We start from the raw sequence: 20,844 nt of genomic DNA on the forward strand, positions 1-20,844 counted from the left end.
AAAAAACATACATAAGTCGCTCTGGAGTATAAGTCACACAATACTAGTTTTGTTGACCTATTTCACCAGTTTGGCAGATTTATTGCTGCAAACTTCTTAAATAAAATCCCAATTTCATAACAGCTCATAGCAATTCTATTTCGAATGGGTTGTTCATTTAGATTTGACTCTACTATAAATTCCCCAAAGTCGTTGTTGAACCAAATGTCAGTGATGTGCTGAAGACCAGCTGTTTAAATCGCTGTCAGTGTGATAAAAAGCAGATCCACAGACCCACAGACCCGTGTCAGGGTGACAAGCACACACACACAGTATGTTTTAATGCATGTCCACTTCAGTGTCATACCAACATTTATCAGTTTTACTTTTTGGTCCGATGGTTGATAACACAAAAAAGTTTTTTTTTGTTTTTCTTTTAAATTTCACATTTATTTTAAGAAACACTTGACAACAACACAAAAGCTGGTTGACAAATGGCTCATGTTGGTCTATGGAAAAACACGGCAAGATGCTGAAACCAATGCACAGAGTGAACCCTCTTCCTGCCTGTTTGGAGGCGAGGAAAACCTTTTCATTTCTCATGGCGATATATTGAAACCGGCAAAATGATCGAGTTCCTTTTCATTTATTGTGTTCCTAGTACCAAGACATTTTTTTTTTCTGAACGAGAAACCTTTTAATCTGGCAAGATCTTGCGACACAAGGTCTAGCGCAGGGGTGGGCAAACTACGGCCCGGGGGCCACATGCGGCCCACTAAGCGTTTGAATCTGGCCCACCAGTTGCTTTCTAAGTATTTCAACTTTTAACATACAACAACTGGCAACATAACTTGAAAGTCGTATGTCTTATTAAGACAAAAATCAAATAATTCAATGTGGACTGTTAGAATTATAAACGTAAAATACTCAAAAGCGGCCTGCGAGTCAAAAAGTTTGCCCACCCCCCCGATCTAGTGTCACCCCTACTTACCAGCATACGTTGTTTTTCATTTTTGTGCTCATGTCACAGTAACACTGGACAAAGTAAAACCACTTAACACAAGTATAATATCTACGAAAGGCACTTCAGAAAACAATCATTCGAACTTTGTACCCAAATATGCATTTTTCATATGCTAACCGCTCGACCCCCAAACAAAATTAAGTAATGCAAAACAAAAGTATTACCATGAAAAACTGATAGCATCGTATCTGCCATAGTTGAAGGTGTGTTGTTTGCACAAATACTGCAATAGTCAAGTATGTTGTTCTTTTTTGATTTCCTACTGTATGTAGTACAGTATGTACAGTAAAAGAAGTTAGAGGTGTCTTAAAGGTAATGTTATATCATGCTGGCTAGCAGATACATGAGGACAGCAGTGTTTGTATTCACAATTAAAAAAAAAAATGGGACGGCCCGTGTTATTATAAACATTATATGCAACTGTATAAAAAAAATAATGCTCCGATGGATGATCCACATGACGTATAAGAACTGAGAGTGCGTGTTTCTACCAATCAGTCCGCTTCTTGTCTGTAGTGCAGGACGTAGTAGTCATGGACGTACATGAGGACGGCGAACGGTTGGCCAATTATGAGCGAAATCCACACAGCAGCGTTGCCGTAATTGCCGTGCAGGTAGTGACCAACAAGCCAGGCTAATGGAAGCTAATCGACAGAATAAAAAAGAAAACAAAAAAAACAACATAAATGTTTTTTTTTTAGGAACAGGAGAGAAGTCTCTGACATGCTATGCTAATGAAGTTATAGTCCTATATAGTTGATTCGCTCACAATAAAGGTAGTAGTACCACCTGATTTATTCCGACCAATCAGCAAAGCACGGTAACAGAGATAAACTGTATGGACAAATGTATTGGGAATTATTATTATTATTATTATTGTTATTATTATTGTTGTTGTTGTTATTATTGTTATTATTATTGGTATAATTGTTATTGTTATTATATTATTGTTGTTATTATTGTTGTTATGATTATTGTTATTATTGTTATTATTGTTATTGTTATTATTATTATTTTTAATATTATTGGTATAATTGTTATTGTTATTATTATTATTGTTATTATTATTTTTTTAATATTATGATTGTTGTTGGTATTATTATTTTTGTTATAATTATTATTGTTATTATTGTTGTTTTTATTGTTATTACTATTATCATTATTATTGTTATTACTATTATTATTATTGTTATTACTATTATTATTATTGTTGTTATTATTGTTGTTGTTGTTATTATTGTTGTTATTATTATTGTTATTATTTTATTATTGTTATTGTTGTTATTATTATTATTATGATTGTTGTTGGTATTATTATTTTTGTTATAATTATTATTGTTATTATTATTGTTGTTTTTATTGTTATTACTATTATCATTATTATTATTATTGTTGTTGTTATTATTGTTGTTATTATTAGTGTCGTTATTATTATTAATGTTATTATTATATTGTTGTTATTATTATATCGTTAATATTATAATTGTTATTATATTGTTATTATTATAATTGTTATTGTTGTTATTATAATTGTTATTGCTGTTATTATAATTATTGTTATTATTATTATTATTATTATTATTATTATTATTATTGGCCCTTTTCTGTTCCCAGTGTCCGTGAGGTCCATTCAGATATGCTTAGATGAGGAATACCACATTTTTATCATTAGTATCTTCCTACAGCCGTCCCAATACTTTTGTCCACATCATTTATACTACATATAAATGGTCCTCTGTTTACACTCCTATGAAAGATACCATCATCATGATGATGTAGAAAATTCCCCTCCGAGATTTTAATATATACCGGTCCTTCTTTATTGCATGTTTTTCTTCATTTTTCTCAAGCTGCTGCACCACCCTTAAAAGTCTCTATGCAATCTCCCAGCCTCACGATTTTATAGAATTATTCCTCTTCTTCTACAGTGAGCTTGTCCCATTAGTGGTTGCCATGGACGACACGGATGTTACCCTCTCCTTTCCATCTTCCTCCTCCTTCCGTCTGTCAGCCTCCATCACATACATGTCCTCTCCTCTAATCACATCTAAGAACCCGAGAACCTCCTTTTGGTCTCCCAGGGAGCCCCATCTCAGCATCCTTCCACCGATATAATCACAATCCTTCCTTCTCACACGGCCACACCATCTCAGTCTGGCCTCCCTTGACCTTGTCTCCTTGTCTCCTTGTCTCCCAGACATCTAAACGTGGGATGTTCCTCTGATCGGCTCATTTCTAACGCTGTCCATCCCAATGAAAATCCAAACGTCTTTAGTTCTGCCTCCCGTCAGCTACTATCTCTAGACCAGTACAATAATTATTACATACTAGGATCACTTCCAGAGGATACTTTTTTTTGTCCGTCAAGAAAACCAGACGTTCCAGCATTACTGGAATGTTACTACAGTAAACCTCGGATATATCGGACTCGGATATATCGGAAATTCGCTCACAATGGACAGATAAAAAAGAACCAATTTTTCTGTAATGCATTTCCAATAAAAATTCATTGCATATATCGGATTTTTTATAACGGATTTCGCCTATTTCGGACAAAATCTCCAGTCCCGTTCCAATGCATTTCCATTAAATTTCCCTCGCATATATCGGATGGCCGCATCGTGGCGCTCCGATTCGCCGAATCGTGACAGGCCGCTATACGACGTCATTTGCAGCGTTTGCAGCGTTGCCTGCGCGTCCAGGTACATTGGAAACATAGTCAAGGAAGTGCCTTTTTATAACGGATAAAATCCCATTTACGCATATACCGGATATAAATCCGATATATGCGTAAAACGGACATTTTCCGGTATACGCATATAACGGATTTCGCTTATATCGGACAAAACCAGTGGGAACAATTGAATCCGATATATCCGAGGTTTACTGTATAAGGAGCTTGAAGCTTTTTTTTTTCGTTCAATGTAACAATGGAGCTTCAGGTTGTGCAGGGGCGTCAAACAGCACATGGCTATGCGGAGATGTTGCAGGGGGCATCCTATATGACTGTGTGGTAAAGGCTTTTAAAAAGAATGGTGCAGCTACTCATTTTTGAGTCCTTTTTTTGAACATTTTAGGGTTTTTTCCTGTTTTTTTGGATCTATGGTCTGAACCTTTTGATGAGCTGATGAACAGTCTTTCACTTTCATATATAAATTGATTAATATTCTTTTTTTGTTTTGTTTCTCTCCCATTTCTTTTTAAAGACCTACTTAGAAACTCCAGAATTTGCTTACCTGAGCCATCATGCCCATAAAGGCCCAAAGTCGGAACATCCTCAGAGGGACACTCACCAGATACTAGACACAGATATAAAAAAAAACAATAAAATGGCATCATAAATATGACTTTCTCGAATTTTACATTTTTTAAATTAATAATAAATTAATTTAATTTTATTAAATTAATTTAATTTAATTTTTATAAATTTAATTTAATTTAATTAATAATTAATAATTTTACATTACACATTTTTTTATGGTCTCTTTACCTCGTGGAAGAAAGCGGACAAGAAGAAGACGGCTGATTGGCTGACTATCTTACTAAATCCTCTCCTCAGCAACGGCTTGTAAAAGTGCCTGCGGGAACACACGAGGAAACTCGTCATAACAAACACACACACACTCACACACACACACTCACACACACACTCATTGTACTTGTGACTGATGCCTGTATTGTGTTATTGTATGTACAGTCTGCCTGCATCAAAGCCGCCGCTCCCGTCGCGTTCGCTTCTAGGAATTTCACTGCAGCGTCTTCCCGAGTTAAGTAGTGCGAATAACTCACCGGAGACACCACTTGTGAACGGGGATGTTCCAGTTCTGCCAGAAATATGTCACCGTCTCCGAGTTCCTGAAAGACGAGTCAGCGAAAAGGGATATCGAGGCTTTACAGGGCTTAAATAATGGATCAGTGGATATGACACTTTCATTATTAGGACACATTTCTAAGTCTATCACAATTTCATCAACCATGGTAAACAGTCAAGTCACTCACAAACATTATTATTATTGTTATTATTATTATCATTATTATTGTTATTATTATTTTTATGACACTTTCATTATTATGACACATTTCTAAGTCTATGACAATTTCATCAACCATGGTAAACAGTCAAGTCACTCACAAACATTATTATTATTATTGTTATTATTATTGTTATTATTATTATCATTATTATTGTTATTATTATTTTTATCATTATTATTCTTATTATTATTGTTATTAATATTATTATTACTATTATCATTCTTATTATTGTTATTATTGTTATTGGTATTATTGGTATCATTATTATTGTTATTATTATTATCATTATTATTGTTATTATTTTTATCATTATTATTGTTATTATTGTTATTATTATCATCATCATTATTATTATTATTTTTATCATTATTATTGTTATTATTATTATTATTATTGTCAATATTATTGTTATTATTATTATTGTCATTATTATTGTTATTATTTTTATCATTATTAGTGTTATTATTATCATCATTATTATTATTATTATTTGTATCATTATTGTTGTTATTATTATCATTATTATTATTATTATTATTATTATTATTATTATTATTATTATTATTATCATTATTATTATTATTATTATTATTATTATTATTATTATTATTATTATCATTATTATTATTATTATTATTATTATTATTATTATTATTATTATTATTATTATTATTATTATTATTATTATTATTATTATTATTATTATTATTATTATTATTATTATTATTATTATTATTGGACCTTTTCTGTTCCCAGTGTCCGTGAGGTCCATTCAGATATGCTTAGATGAGGAATACCACATTTTTATCATTAGTATCTTCCTACAGCCGTCCCAATACTTTTGTCCACATCATTTATACTACAAATAAATGGTCCTCTGTTTACACTCCTATTATTATTATTATTATCACAAACATCATTCTCGGTCACGTGTTAACGATGTAATGTAATTGAAGAAAGAGAAAAAAAATAATAATAATAAAGCCAACACAGAGACAATTATCTACCACCAGTCTTTGTAGAACTGTCTGTCTCCGAAGCGCAGAAGCTCCGCTGTGAAGTTCAAAGACGAGTGGAAGAACCAGTAGAAGAACATTAACCAAAGCAAATGGTTGGGAACCTATAAGACACACCAGGATCCGCATAAACACAACTAAAAACAAACTGCTATAATAAATACATATATTCCTATACTGACTCACAGCCAATCGTAAGAGTCTCTCAGTCATCCGAGATAGATCCATCTCCTACGATACAAAAGAAGAAATAAGAAATTGCAATTAAAAAGAACACAGAGCTGCGTCGCTGTGTGCCGTGCTCCATTGCTCACCTCAAGTGGCTTCATGGAGCTTTGAATGATGGGAATCATCCACTGGGAGCCAAAGGAGACGAGAAAAGAGCTTAGAATTGATTTTAAATGGAGCCTCGATTCACTTTTATGTTAAAAATATGAGTTAAAATATGACAAAATACCTGTTGGGTAAGACCGACTAACATCTGGATGAGGAACAGCTGGGGAAAAACACACATTACTTTATATTATTACTTTAAGTTGTTTGTTGTGAAGCAGTATATACAAGTACTGTATTGATCTTTAATATAAGACAAAAAACATTTTTTAAAATATATATTTTTAAGACATAAACCTTGTTTTGGTGTTTTTAGTATCAGTGATATTCATTCATTCATTCATTTTCTACCGCTTTTTCCTCACAAGGGTCGTGTAAGGGTGCTGGAGCCTATCCCAGCTGTCTTTGGGCGAGGGGCGGGGTACACCCTGGACTGGTGGCCAGCCAATCACAGGGCACATATAGACAAACAACCATTCATAATCACATTCATATCTATGGACAATTTGGAGTCGCTAATTAACCTAGCATGTTTTTGGAATGTGGGAGGAAACCGGAGTACCCGGAAAAAAACCCACGCATGCACGGGGAGAACATGCAAACTCCACACAGAGATGACCGAGGGTGGGGAAAGACAAAATAAGAAACCAAAAAGTTACCACTTCCACACAAAATAGGAGGAAAACTCATTCATTCATTCATTTTCTACTGCTTTCCTCACGGGGGTTGTGGGGGGTGCTGGAGCCTATCCCAGCTCACTTTGGGGGCGAGAGGTGGGGTACACCCCGGACCGGTCGCCAGCCAATCACAGGGCACATATAGACAAACAACCATTCACACTCACATTCATACCTATGGACAATTTGGGGTCGCTAATTAACCTAGCATGTTTTTTTTTGGAATGTGGGAGGAAACCGAAGTACCCGGAAGAAAACCCACGCATGCACGGGGAGAATGTGCAAAACTCCAGGGTGGAATTGAACCCTGGTCTCCTAGCTGCGCGCTAACCACTCGACCGCCGTGCCGCCCATCAGTGACATCACTGTTATCTTAAAATTAGCATCACAAGTGTGTGCTAACCTATTGTTTGAATGTGCAAACCTCGAGATCCACAATATTAACTAACATTAAGTTGACTATGAAAAACAAACTAAAAATACATAACTTGTTATTAAAACAAAATACATTCTAAACACAGAGAAGATATTTCCTCACCATTTCAAAAAGTCTTCTCAGAAGGAAACTCATCCGTATGTTGGGAGAGCGAGGGAAGTTGAGCTCGTAGCACAGAGTCGGAGCAAAGACAAAGTAGTACAGGTCTACAGACACACAACCAGGAAGTAAAAGTGACATACCCGACGTGTTACAGAATGACTCAAGGTACACACAAAAACTGCAGTCAAGTACCTCTGATGGTGAGGTTGCCAGGGTAACACACTTTACGTTCCTCTCCATTGGAATACTGTGGTGAAGGACCTATACAGATACAGCACACATTATGGTTTTATTTCATTTGAACATGCATCAGATTACAATTGAATGCATCCCATAATCAGTTCACAGTTCCACATGTCCAAAAGGAGTAGGAAGAAGCAAAGCTTATTAAATCCTACCCCTCCATCTGGTACTTTTACAATCAGTAACTGTTACATTTGTTCACTTCCTGCTTTCCTAATATAATTTAAGATTTATTTTATTTTAATTATTTATTTTTGTTTTATTTTAGTTTTATTTTATTAAAAAATATATATTTTTATTTTTGTCACATACCGAAGTACGAGTTGATATGACCATACAATGACATAATGACATAATACAATGACATACACATTCATACCTATGGACAATTTGGAGTCGCTAATTAACCTAGCATGTTTTTTTTGGAATGTGGGAGGAAACCGGAGTACCCGGAGAAAACCCACGCGTGCACGGGGGGGGGGGGGGGAGAACATGCAAACTCCACACAGAGATGACCGAGGGTGGGGAAACACAAAATAAGAAACCAAAAAGTTACCACTTCCACACAAAATAGGAGGAAAACTCATTCATTCATTCATTTTCTACCGCTTATCCTCACGAGGGTTGTGGGGGGTGCTGGAGCCTATCCCAGCTCACTTTGGGGGCGAGAGGCGGGGTACACCCTGGACTGGTGGCCAGCCAATCACAGGGCACATATAGACAAACAACCATTCACACTCACATTCATACCTATGGACAATTTGGAGTCGCTAATTAACCTAGCATGGTTTTTTTTTGGAATGTGGGATGAAACCGGAGTACCCGGAGAAAACCCACTCATGCACGGAGAGAACATGCATGGAATTGAACCCTGGTCTCCTAGCTGTGAGGTCTACGCACGAACCACTCGACCGCCGTGCCGCCTTATTACCCCATATTACGGCCTAAAACAACACAAGTTGAGAATACATGGAACTGCAGTAACAACCGCCTGCCTACAGATGTCACTGTCACAACATGAGCAAAAGGATGTTACTGTATAATAGTGAGGCCTTTGAATGCGTGTAATTGTGTGCTAATGTATTGCTTGTGTGTTAAGAACTTACAAGACAGTGACCTTGCCAGCTTCTTGGCCTTCATGCTACTCAGCTCCCGACACCACATGTTGACGTCCTTATAGGAGTAGAGCTTAAGGAAGAGAATGGTGTAAGCACCCAGCACGAAGGTGCCGCCGACTAAAAGAGAAGAAGACATGGCATTTCATACCTTCTTGTCATGCATTATCACAGCCAAATACATGCACATACAAATAAAGACTCTTTTGCCAGTAGGGTGAGATGCAGGTCAGAACACCTGGCGTCCAATCACAGCAGATCCTATTCGTTTGCCATCTGTCTCTCTGGCTTAATGTGGCCTCCAGACATTTGCAGGTGACCATGGTGATCATTGTGACACACACATACACAACCATTCAACTATTCTCACTCGCTAACAAATCTTTGTGCAGGGGTGGGACATGGGCCACTGCACCTATTAATTATACATACTGTATATGTTTTATTATCTGGGCATAGCATAATTTCCCTGATTCATTATGTATGGATACTAGAATATATGGGGATGAGATTTTAACATTACTTTTAAAAAAAGTAATGTAATTTCTACTACGTTACACTCTTTTGCGCTATGTGTTTGTATGCTAGGGGCCCCGCCTCCCCCCACCGAGACAAAGCGACTGGCAAAAGAGCTCACTCTGTTCATGCCGTTGTTCTATGGAACAACCTATCTGTCTGTTTGGAAGCAAGAGACGAGGAAAACAGACATGCGTTGTCATGGCGATATATTGAGGCCGGGAAAATGATCAAGTTTATTTTTGTGTATTGTGTGATTAATTAATGAATGAATTAATTCATTCATTTTTTACCGCTTATCCTCATGAAGGTCGCAGGGCCTAGCTGGAGAATACCCCAGCTGTCTTCAAGCGAGAGGTGGGGTACACCCCTGGACTGGTGGCCATGCAGCCAATCACAGGGCACATATAGACAAACAACCATTCACACTCACATTCATACCTATGGACAATTTGGAGTCGCTAATTAACCTAGCATGTTTTTGGAATGTGGGAGGAAACCGGAGTACCCGGAGAAAACCCTCGGGGAGAAAATGCAAACGCCACACAGAGATGGCCGAGGGTGGAATCGAACTCTGGTCTCCTAGCTGTGAGGCCCACGCACTAACCACTCGTGCAGTTTGTCAAATGGTAAAAGTCATATTTTGTCGTGCAAAAAATAACATTACTGATTCGATTAAATAATATTCATTCATTCATTCATGTTCTACCACTTTTCCTGGACTGGTGGCCATGCAGCCAATCACAGGGCACATATAGACAAACAACCATTCACACTCACATTCATACCGATGGACAATTTGGAGTCGCTAATTAACCTAGCATGTTTTTGGAATGTTGGAGAAAACCCTCGGGGAGAACATGCAAACTCCACACAGAGATGGCCGAGGGTGGAATCGAACTCCGGTCTCCTAGCTGTGAGGCCCACGCACTAACCACTCGTCCACCGTGCAGTTTGTCAAATGGTAAAAGTCATATTCTGTAGTGCAAAAAATAACATTACTGATTAGATTAAATAATAAATTTTATAAATAATATTCAAAACTTGAACATCTCCCCAAGCAGCCATTCGCCGGAGAGAGAGACTCCAATACTCCTTTGTGCATACGTAGTAGCAAAGACTGCAGTTTTGTTCTTTGTCTTTTTCCATTGGCCATTGCGGCGGGCGGGCGGGCGGGCGGGCGAGCGCGCGTGCATACACACACACACACGTGGCCGTACCCTCACACACCTGCCCTCCTTTACTGCCCTTCCGGTGTGAACCGCAGAGTGCGGAGGAGAACAGACAGATGGGCTGATACCTTTTCCTCATTCACCTCCCAGTAAGATGAGAGGACAGGACAAGATGGGAGGCGGGAGGGAAGGGGGGGGGGGGGGGGGGGGGGGGGGGTTGGGGGGACAAAAAGCCGAAGCGACACATTCCCCCCTTTTTTTTATGGTGTTTGGACATTAAACTAATCTCAATGCCAAGTCAACATCTTGGAGTAATGCATTCAAGAGAACAACCAAATTACCATGCATTTACAAGAAACCCATTATCTACCTCATAATATGTCTCATAAAATTATACATGCCCGCACTAGAGCGTAGAATAAAGGACAGAAGCAATGCCAAGAATCTGTACTCGCCATACTGTATTATGGTAATGGTGTGAAACTTTTTTTGGGGGGGGGGTGAGGTGACAAAAGTGACCTTGGTGGGGAATTTATTTACATCAGCCACTTGATTAGGGTGAAGGGCATACAACTTTGTAAAAGCAATTGTACCTAGCCTGAGGTAGCGACTCTGTGTATACAGGTAGTATCTGCGGTGCAATGCAGCAAGTAAAGCACAGTGACAAAACGTGCATGACAACCATGCAGGACAGCCAATACTAAGTCTACCTAAATTTTAATGCACATGAATGGGACTATATAAGGAAAAGATAGTGAAACCTTAAAGCTTATCTGTTCCAGAGTCAACCTGTCACACTCTCATGTGCTCCCGAGGACTTCCGGAAACATAGGTCCGCGTTAACCGAGCGCAGGTAATCTGCAACCCGTATATAACAAAGTCTGAGTATTGAGTTGTGGTCTTCTATAGAGCAGCTACACACAATAACACACACAAAAAACTTTTTTTTAGATTTTCCAGAATCTGCACCTATTCCTTTGATTTGCACTTCCTGACAAAACGGTCTGTTTTAATTTATTCCACCTACGGCAACGCCTCCAAGTACGCTCATTGTGCCATTTATTTGTCTAAATACCAATTGTTTACAATTTAGTTTGGATGAAGTCGGCAAAATTTAAGCTAGCCGAAGTGAGCAATTTCACAAAATAAAACACTCCTTACTTTTCTCATACAAAAAAAAAAAACCATAGTGATAAATCAGTGCTTTTACTTTGAAAACAAAAAGCGAACCAACTCGCGATATATTGTGCTTGACACCGCCGTTTGGACTGATCTCGTCCCGGTGACGTCAAGTCGCGTTGCATTCTGGGTAATTTGTGTATGAGTACTAAGCTGACGATACATACATATCAACATTTCTGGCGAATGCAGTATACATCCGGGAACTTCTCGCATACATAAAAAAGTAGGTAAGTATGCTATAAGTTTTGAACACAGCCGAAGTCCGCCCCCTGTGACATCACAAATGAACACTTTTACCACGCCTTTTGAAAACAGAGCGTTTTGGGCTATCCCAAACTTTTTTAAAAGCTCACTTCCAACTGCGTAAAACTCGTTATTTGAAACTTTGGCGTCGTTTTAACACGAGAATACGACATTTTAACTACATTTATAGGTCAGAATATGTTTAAAAGAACCGAATGAATACATACAGTAGGTGTCACAATTTTGCACGATTAAAATGTGACAAGATTTTTCGTTCAGAAAAAAATAATAAAAATAATAAATGAAAATAAACTCGCTAATTGAGTTAATTTGTCGATTAGGGTGTGACACCATGACTTTCCAAGATTAAAATGTTCATAATTCAGATACGGGCGGCACGGCGGTCTAGTGGTTAGCGCGCAGACCTCACAGCTAGGAGACCAGGGTTCAATTCCACCCTCGGCCATCTCTGTGTGGAGTTTGCATGTTCTCCCCGTGCATGCATGCGTGGGTTTTCTCCGGGTACTCCGGTTTCCTCCCACATTCCAAAAACATGCTAGGTTAATTAGCGACTCCAAATTGTCCATAGGTATGAATGTGAGTGTGAATGGTTGTTTGTCTATATGTGCCCTGTGATTGGCTGGCGAACAGTCCAGGGTGTGCCCCGCCTCTCGCCCAAAGACAGCTGGGATAGGCTCCAGCACCCCCCCCGCGACCCTCGTGAGGAAAGCAGTAGAAAATGAATGAATGAATGAATGAATGAGTTTTCCTCCTATTTTGTGTGGAAGTGGTAACTTTTTGGTTTCTTATTTTGTCTTTCCCCACCCTCGGTCATCTCTGTGTGGAGAGCGGTAGAAAATGAATGAATGAATAATTCAGATATTCAAATTTTCCGAGACAGTACATTTTTTAGTTTTCATTAATTAAAGAAATAAATGTTTGAAATGTAAAACAACGAAGTATTTACAATTTTCATATTTTAAACTGAAATATGTGTGTGTGTGTTTTGCATTAAAATGTACCTACACTTACCTAACCTTTTGCACGCTACACTCCTCCATGAGCTCTTATCAAAAGCAATTCTACCACCTTGTGGCTGTTTTAAATGCAATATAAAACTTATTTTTAAATATATAAAGTATTTTATGGATTGCGTGATGAATAGAGAAGACAAAGACCCTTGGATGACCCTGTCCTGCAAACCATACACTCTTTTGGCATCGCTTCTCTCCTCCTTTACCGCTCTCCTCGTTTTCTGCCAGCTGGATACAATCCAGTCATGACCAACTGGTTCATTACCACTAACCGACTCCAATTATGACTTGCCTTATAAGAGTCGTCTTTTACAGCACCATCAAACGGCTCAACTGTTTCTCTGAAGGGCAAAAGACGCCGATGCCCTTTGACGTTGTTTTCTATTTCGCACACATTGTGACACGTTACCGCGTTGACGGTATCGCTGCTCCGAGACGATGGATGACAATATTCCAGTCAGCTAGCCTGCCACGCTGCTATCTGGCTAGTAGTTCATTTGGGGAAGAAGCGGCCAAGATAAATTGCATTTTAACGACAGTAAACAACATTTTACCTGGGGTCACCGAGGGCACCGTGAGGACCACAGCGGCGGGGAATGTTAGCATGACAGCCATATTAAGAAAGTGAACGAGTAAGCCCACGCGCTCGCCGAATGAACCCTGAGCAGGAGGAGGACAAAAAGACACACGGGGTCAGTTGTGATTGGCTGCAATAAATCAGCAAGCGACATCCAACATACTGCCATTACAGGTGCTTATATACTGTGTGATTGAGTATTTACCGGACCAGAACCACAGCCACTTTAGGACTTTATGGAGACCTGATAAAGTTTTTAAAAGCCTTATAATGTTTCTTAACAGACACAGCATGACTGAGAATGCCCCTAAATGCAGATGGTGAAACTAATTCCGTGTTTTACTGGTAAAACACGGGGAGCGTCACTTTGTCAGTTTTGATGGATAGCCGTACAAAAATAATCCCCCTCTAGAATCGAGCCGGTGGTTATGAATTCATAAGTTCAGTCAAACTTTCAGCTCTGTGTGTGTAAGCAATCAAATTAAATAATCCAGAGTTTCTCCGACTCACCTTTGAGAGCTGTCGCTCTGTGTAGAGGGCCACCACGATGAAGACGTTGGACACTGTTGGGAATAAAAATGTGAAGATAGAGAAATGATATTGAATTTGCCTGCAAAACATTTGGTCAATTTTTTATGATAGTTTTAGAATGTGGCAGTTTAGTAATGCAGTCGTTTTCCCACTGGACTGCGATCTATTTGTGGCAATTTGTAGTTGGATTGGGCGCGCCTGTAGATGATATCATCATCTAATTTGCCTAATTGGCCATAACGCTATGCTATGGGAGACAAAAAGTGAGCAAAAATATTCATTCGTTTTCGACCGCTTATCCTCATAAGGGGGTGCTGGAGCCTATCCCAGTTGTCTTCGGACAATAGGCGAGGTACACCCTGGACTGGTGGCCATGCAGCCAATCACAGGGCACATTTAGACAAACAACCATTCACACTCACATTCATACCTATGGACAATTTGGAGTCGCCAATTAACCTAGCATGTTTTTTTTGGAATGTGGGAGGAAACCGGAGTACTCGGAGAAAACCCACGCATGCACGGGGAGAACATGCAAACTCCACACAGAGATGGCCGAGAGTGGAATCGAACTCGGGTCTCCAAGCTGTGAGACCTGCGTGCTAATCACTCGTACACCATGCAGCCAGCAAAACATTCATTCATTTTCTACCGTTTTTTCCTCAAGAGGGTCAAGGGGTGGGGGTGCTGGAGCCTATCCCAGCTGTCTTCAGACGAGAGGCGGGATACACCCTGGACTGGTGGCCAGCCAATCACAGGGCACATATAGACAAACAACCATTCACACTCACATTCATACCTATGGACAATCTGGAGTCGCTAATTAACCTAGCATGTTTTTTTTGGAATGTGGGAGGAAACCGGAGTACCCGGAGAAAACCCACGCATGCACGGGGAGAACATGCAAACTCCACACAGAGATGGCCGAGAGTGGAATCGAACTCGGGTCTCCAAGCTGTGAGACCTGCGTGCTAATCACTCGGACACCATGCAGCCAGCAAAACATTCATTCATTTTCTACCGCTTATCCTCACGAGCGTCGTGGGGTGGGGTTGCTGGAGCCTACCCCAGCTGTCTTCGGGCAAGAGGCAGGGTACACCCTGGACTGGTGACCATGCAGCCAATCACAGGGCACATATAGACAAACAACCATTCACACTCACATTCATACCTATGGACAATTTGGAGTCGCTAATTAACCTAGCATGTTTTTGGAATGTGGGAGGAAACCGGAGTACCCGGAGAAAACCCACGAGAACATGCAAACTCCACACAGAGATGGCCGAGGGTGGAATCGAACCCTGGTTTCCAGCTGTGAGGTCATTTATGAAATTATTAGTAAAAAAAAAAAAAAAAAAATCTAATATCTATCTATAATAAATCTAATAATGTAATCTAAAGTTATATTATGTAAATGCAGCAGCTCGAGAAAAATAAAGAAAACCATTTTTAAAGAAGTTAACTCCAGCTAAAGATCAATATTACCAGTAGGTGTGCAGTGCAGTAATTATCTTTCTTCTAACCCACTGTTATATTTTTCCAATATTTTCTGACTATCAAAGTCTTGCAAATACTTTTTAAAAATGATTTTTTTTTTTATTTTAATTGGTCGTGAAGTGCTTCGGAGGGAGGATGAGTATCGGAGAACAAAGTTGACTCGGGGATGAGTCAGGTGGTACAAAAGTGGCTTATGTGGCGTCTTTTCTTTGCAGTACAATACCTACCTATGCAGTATATGATTATATAGGGCAGGTGGACATCCCTCTGGAGACAAGCTGAGCTGCGCCATTGCAGATTTACGTATTAAGCATTTTAAAAAAAATATGCCTCTGCGTCACAACTTAGGGAGAAGTTTCATGTGCCATCATAATAAAAAGCCATATTAATTTTGCTAACACACAAAAGCACTGCATATGTGCTCATTTCTATTTATCCTTGATGTCTTTATGCTATTGGTATGCTATTATTACAGTAATAATGATTGTTGTTGCTGATGTTTCTGTTTTTGTTTCCCTCTCTCTAAAAAAATAAAAATAAAAAATAAAAAATAAAAAATAAAAAATAAAAAATAAAAAATAAAAAATAAAAAATAAAAAATAAAAAATAAAAAATAAAAAATAAAAAATAAAAAATAAAGGGCGGCCTCACAGCTAGGAGACCAGGGTTCAATTCCACCCTCGGCCATCTCTGTGTGGAGTTTGCATGTTCTCCCCGTGAATGCATTCATGGGTTTTCTCCGGGTACTCCGGTTTCCTCCCACATTCCAAAAACATGCTAGGTTAATTAGCGACTCCAAATTGTCCATAGGTATGAATGTGAGTGTGAATGGTTGTTTGTCTATATGTGCCCTGTGATTGGCTGGCCACCAGTCCAGGGTGTACCCCGCCTCTCACCCAAAGACAGCTGGGATGGGCTCCAGCACCTCCGCGACCCTCGTGAGGATAAGCGTTAGAAAATGAATGAATGGATGAATGAATGTACCTAATAAGGCTGCACGGTGTGCAAGTGGATAGTGCGTGGACCTCGCAGCTAGGAGACCCGAGTTCAATTCCACCCTCTGCCATCTCTGCGTGGAGTTTGCATGTTCTCCCCGTGCATGCGTGGGTTTTCTCCGGGTACTCCGGTTTCCTCCCACATTCCAAAAACATGCTAGGTTAATTAGCGACTCCAAATTGTCCATAGGTATGAATGTGAGTGTGAATGGTTGTTTGTCTATATGTGCCCTGTGATTGGCTGGCCACCAGTCCAGGGTGTACCCCGCCTCTCGCCCAAAGACAGCTGGGATAGGCTCCAGCAATGAAAACATAAAAAAAAATAGTGAATTTTGCCTTGGGGCTAACCTGAGCTATCATGTCAACCTACCAATCACCAGGCACGGCGCTGGCCAGCTGTAGGGGTCCTTCAGGAATAAGGAAACCACTTGAATCGGGTCCACCAGAACCCCATACCTGCCAACAGAAAAAACATGTATTTAAATATAATTTTTATCAATTTCATCTACAAAAGCGAAAACTGTTAAAAAAAAATATTGTATACAATTATAAAGCATTGGAGAGTCAATCAGTGACTGTGTTGTGAGGCATAATGGGAGTGCACTACTCGGTTGCAACCAGCAGGGGCGCTGTTGAATCAAGTTGAACTTATGGCACACCTCAATAATTGGCAGCATTATGTTAATAAACACAACACTGGCGTTGAAACAGTAATGATTTAATAAAAGAAATATTATGGAATTAAATAAGAGAAATACGCTTGCTTACCTTAATAGGTTTTCTAGGAAGAGGCGAGCATTACTAAGTACCTGAAATCGAGATAAATCGTTAGAGATGTTAGAGATGGCGACACTTTTCAATTGTTTTTTTTTGTTGTTTCTTCACTAATGGGATACATTCAAAAAAAAAAAATTTTTTTTTCTCTTTCAATTCTTTGTTCTTCTTTCTTACTGTACTTTTCTCTCGTCATTCTTATTATCTCCCCGGCTCCCTTTTCCTATTTCTGAATAGATTGTGATATCTCATTACCCCACACAAAGGCTCAATGCCTGGGGATGGGACAGAAGTTCAGTCGGAATGAAGGAAAAACCTCTCGCGATGAACACAACGATCCGTGTTCAAAGGCTGGATTAGCAAGCAGGCAGGCTTTTGCTGGAGCCTCATCCCCATCCCTCCTATTCTCTCATATTCACTCCCCTTTTTTTTTTTTTTTTTTTTTTGTTGAGCTGAGTGAAGAAATTCCGTAAAATGCCTTGACGTAGCCGTTTTTGGATTCCATCATTGTGCCTCAGCTGTAAATAATCGGGGGGTTTGTGAGCGATCTTATCTGAGGTAGATCTGACTAAACGTCAAGACTTACTCCGGGTACGTTTAAGCAATATTGATCTAAAATAGAGCACCTTGCCAAGATGCGCATTTATAGAGAGTTTCAACTGGCAACCGACCAAATCTGACACATAAGAGATAAATTGAGTGTTCCTGAACGCAAGTGGGTGTTTATCAAGCAGTACAGACTCAATGAAAATTGTCAATATTTTCCATTAATACCGAAAGGTCATAATCGCTACTCCTTTGTCAATGTCTTGTTTCATATCTATAGCGACAAGATTCAACATATAATAAGTCACTTTAACTCAAAATTTACTCACAGTGTCTCACAAAAGTGAATAAAAATGAAAAGTAGGAGTCAGTGTAGAGCCTGTATAGCAGTAGAGATTTACTAGCCACTGAAAATGAAATATTTATTGTGTAAATAGCTGGCAACACAAGTGAGCATCAACACAATTGTGTCTTGCTTACAGTCAAGAACTAAAAAAAAATTTTTTTTAAAGGAAAAATGTTGGCAAAAAAATGAAATGTTGGTACTAATAATACATCACAATTTATTATGAATAAAAAATTAAAAAACTTAAAAAACACAATAAAAAACTAGAGATTGCTTGAAGTTCTTACCATCGCAACTGTATGTAGCTATAAAAAATAAATGAATAAATGCCATTAAATAAAATGGCAACTAAAATAAATATAAAAATTTAAAAATAAAAAAAAGGAAAAATGTTGGCAAAAATGTTGGTACTAATAATACAAATCCAATTTATTACAAATAAACTCATTATAATAAAATGTGCTGTCATCTACAACACAAAACTAGAGATTGCTTGAAGTTCTCTAAAAATAATAATAATAATAAAATAAATTCAATTAAATAAAATGTCAAATAAAAAAATTATAAAAAAAAATTAAAAAATTAAAAAAGGAAAAAATGTTGGCAAAAAAGTTAAATGTTGGTACTAATAATACATCAGAATTTATTACAAATAAACTCATTACAATAAATATGCTAATAATAATAATATGTGCTGTCACCTACAACACAAAACTGGAGATTGCTTGAAATTCTTATCTGTATGTTGCTCTAACAAAAATAAAAATAAATGCTATTAAATAAAAAAAAATATAAAAAAAATAAAAATAAAAAAAAGGAAAAATGTTGGCAAAAAAGTGAAATGCTGGTACTAATACATCAGCATTTATTACAAATGAATTTATTATAATAAATATGCTAATAATAATATGTGCTGTCATCTACAACACAAAACTAGAATTTCTTATCATAGCAACTGTCCTCACAAGGATCGTGTGGGTGCTGGAGCCTGGAGATGGCCGAGGGTGGAATTGAACTCAGGTCTCCTGTATGTGAGACCCGCGTGCTAACCACTCCTCCGCTGTGCAGCCCATTTCTGGAACCAATTCTTTGAATTTACATTATTTGTTATGGGAAACATTTATTTGGTTAGCGTCCGTTTCGGTTAGAGTTGGACTTTCTGGATCAAATTAATGACGCTAACCAAGGCTCCGCCCTTCATTCAGTATGTAGGAGACACACTCTGTTTGAATGAACAAAGTGTTTATTATTTAGAAAATCGAAACCAGAGTACCCGGAGAAAACGTGCAAACTCCACACAGAGTCGGCCGAGGGTGGACTTGAACTCGGGTGTCCTGTATGTGAGACCCGCGCGCTAACCACTCCTCCGCCGTGCAGCCCATTTCTGGAACCAATTCTTTGAATTTACATTATTTCTTATGGGAAACATTTATTTGGTTAGCATCCGTTTTGGTTAGAGTTGGACTTTCTGGATCAAATTAATGACGCTAACCAAGGCTCCGCCCTTCATTCAGTATGTAGGAGACACTCTGTTTGAATGAACAAAGTGTTTATTATTTAGAAAATCGAAACCAGAGTACCCGGAGAAAACGTGCAAACTCCACACAGAGTCGGCCGAGGGTGGAATCGAACTCGGGTCTCCAATGTTAGCCTGTTAATAAAATCAAAAATCTAAAAATGGGATACAACTGACTTGCATAATGTTGTCTTCTAAGAAGATGTACTGCAAAAAAAAATATGATTGTATAAAATCAGTATATCATTGAGTAGGTTAGTGCTTATAACCGTGATCTTACCAGCATTACCACACACCAGTTGAGAATACCCCTGTAGTTACTGAAACCACTGGATGAACTCAGCAGGGACTCCTGTGGCTTGTGACAGCTTGAGGGCGTTAAAACAGAGAAAAAAACACAGTTGGACAAATATCCCAGTTGTTAAGCTAATGAATAAATAAAGCTGAATTATTATAGCAAGTAGCTAACATGAAAATTAGCTTACCGCCCTATTACACATAATAGTGTAAACAACTTCATGGTACACTTTCTCACCTTAACCTGTCATTTATGTCATTGTTGCGTTTATTTTTGTCATTCTTTGTTTTGGATCGAGTCTTCTCCAAGGAGGGATCGGCTTTCCTCTGCTCGCCGACTCCTCTACCGTCAGCAGCGGTCATTGAGCGATGAAACGCCGCCGTATGCTTCCCATTCGCCGGCTGCATACTCGCTCCTCCTCGCGCCGCCGCGAAAGTTGCCCTTCTCCTGCGACTCAAGGCCCCTGTAGTGTCCGTGTCTCCCATAATGGAAACACAAGTTCAGAACTAAAGTTAACTTAACTTTAGGAGTTGCATACTTGTTGTTGTTGTATTGAGTAACATGGGCGTGGGAGCAGAATGAAAAGGGGAAGTCGTAGCCCAGCAAATCCGCCCCGAAACTCAGATTTCCGCACTGTCACTGAACAGGTAGGAGCGT

The 20,844-nt window shown here is 38.7% G+C and overlaps 1 protein-coding gene across 1 annotated transcript; it reads right to left on the minus strand.

Moving 5' to 3' along the window:
• Positions 1 to 16: 16 nt before the first annotated feature.
• dgat1b (diacylglycerol O-acyltransferase 1b) lies at positions 17 to 20,828 on the minus strand. The gene is made up of 17 exons (XM_058084757.1): positions 20,425 to 20,828; positions 20,170 to 20,257; positions 17,476 to 17,516; positions 17,078 to 17,163; positions 14,195 to 14,247; positions 13,662 to 13,767; positions 8,952 to 9,080; positions 7,795 to 7,863; positions 7,603 to 7,706; positions 6,512 to 6,550; positions 6,369 to 6,410; positions 6,241 to 6,285; positions 6,046 to 6,158; positions 4,793 to 4,858; positions 4,494 to 4,581; positions 4,240 to 4,302; positions 17 to 1,647 (listed from the first exon to the last, which is right to left on the minus strand). Exons 1-17 carry the CDS (start codon positions 20,670 to 20,672, stop codon positions 1,498 to 1,500), a joined length of 1,530 nt encoding a protein of 509 aa, XP_057940740.1. The 5' UTR covers positions 20,673 to 20,828; the 3' UTR covers positions 17 to 1,497.
• Positions 20,829 to 20,844: the final 16 nt, after the last annotated feature.

Source organism: Doryrhamphus excisus, chromosome 10, assembly GCF_030265055.1.
Source record: "Doryrhamphus excisus isolate RoL2022-K1 chromosome 10, RoL_Dexc_1.0, whole genome shotgun sequence".
Lineage (NCBI taxonomy): Eukaryota > Metazoa > Chordata > Actinopteri > Syngnathiformes > Syngnathidae > Doryrhamphus > Doryrhamphus excisus.

Excerpts from the sequence above, each read along its gene's own strand:
- dgat1b (XM_058084757.1), bottom strand. The coding sequence starts at position 20,672 with ATGGGAGACACGGACACTACAGGGGCCTTGAGTCGCAGGAGAAGGGCA. Across the intron at positions 14,248-17,077 it reads AGCGCCGTGCCTGGTGATTG|TGTCCAACGTCTTCATCGTG; the intron begins GTAGGTTGACAT and ends TATTCCCAACAG. Across the intron at positions 9,081-13,661 it reads GGTGCCCTCGGTGACCCCAG|TCGGCGGCACCTTCGTGCTG; the intron begins GTAAAATGTTGT and ends CTTCTCTTTTAG.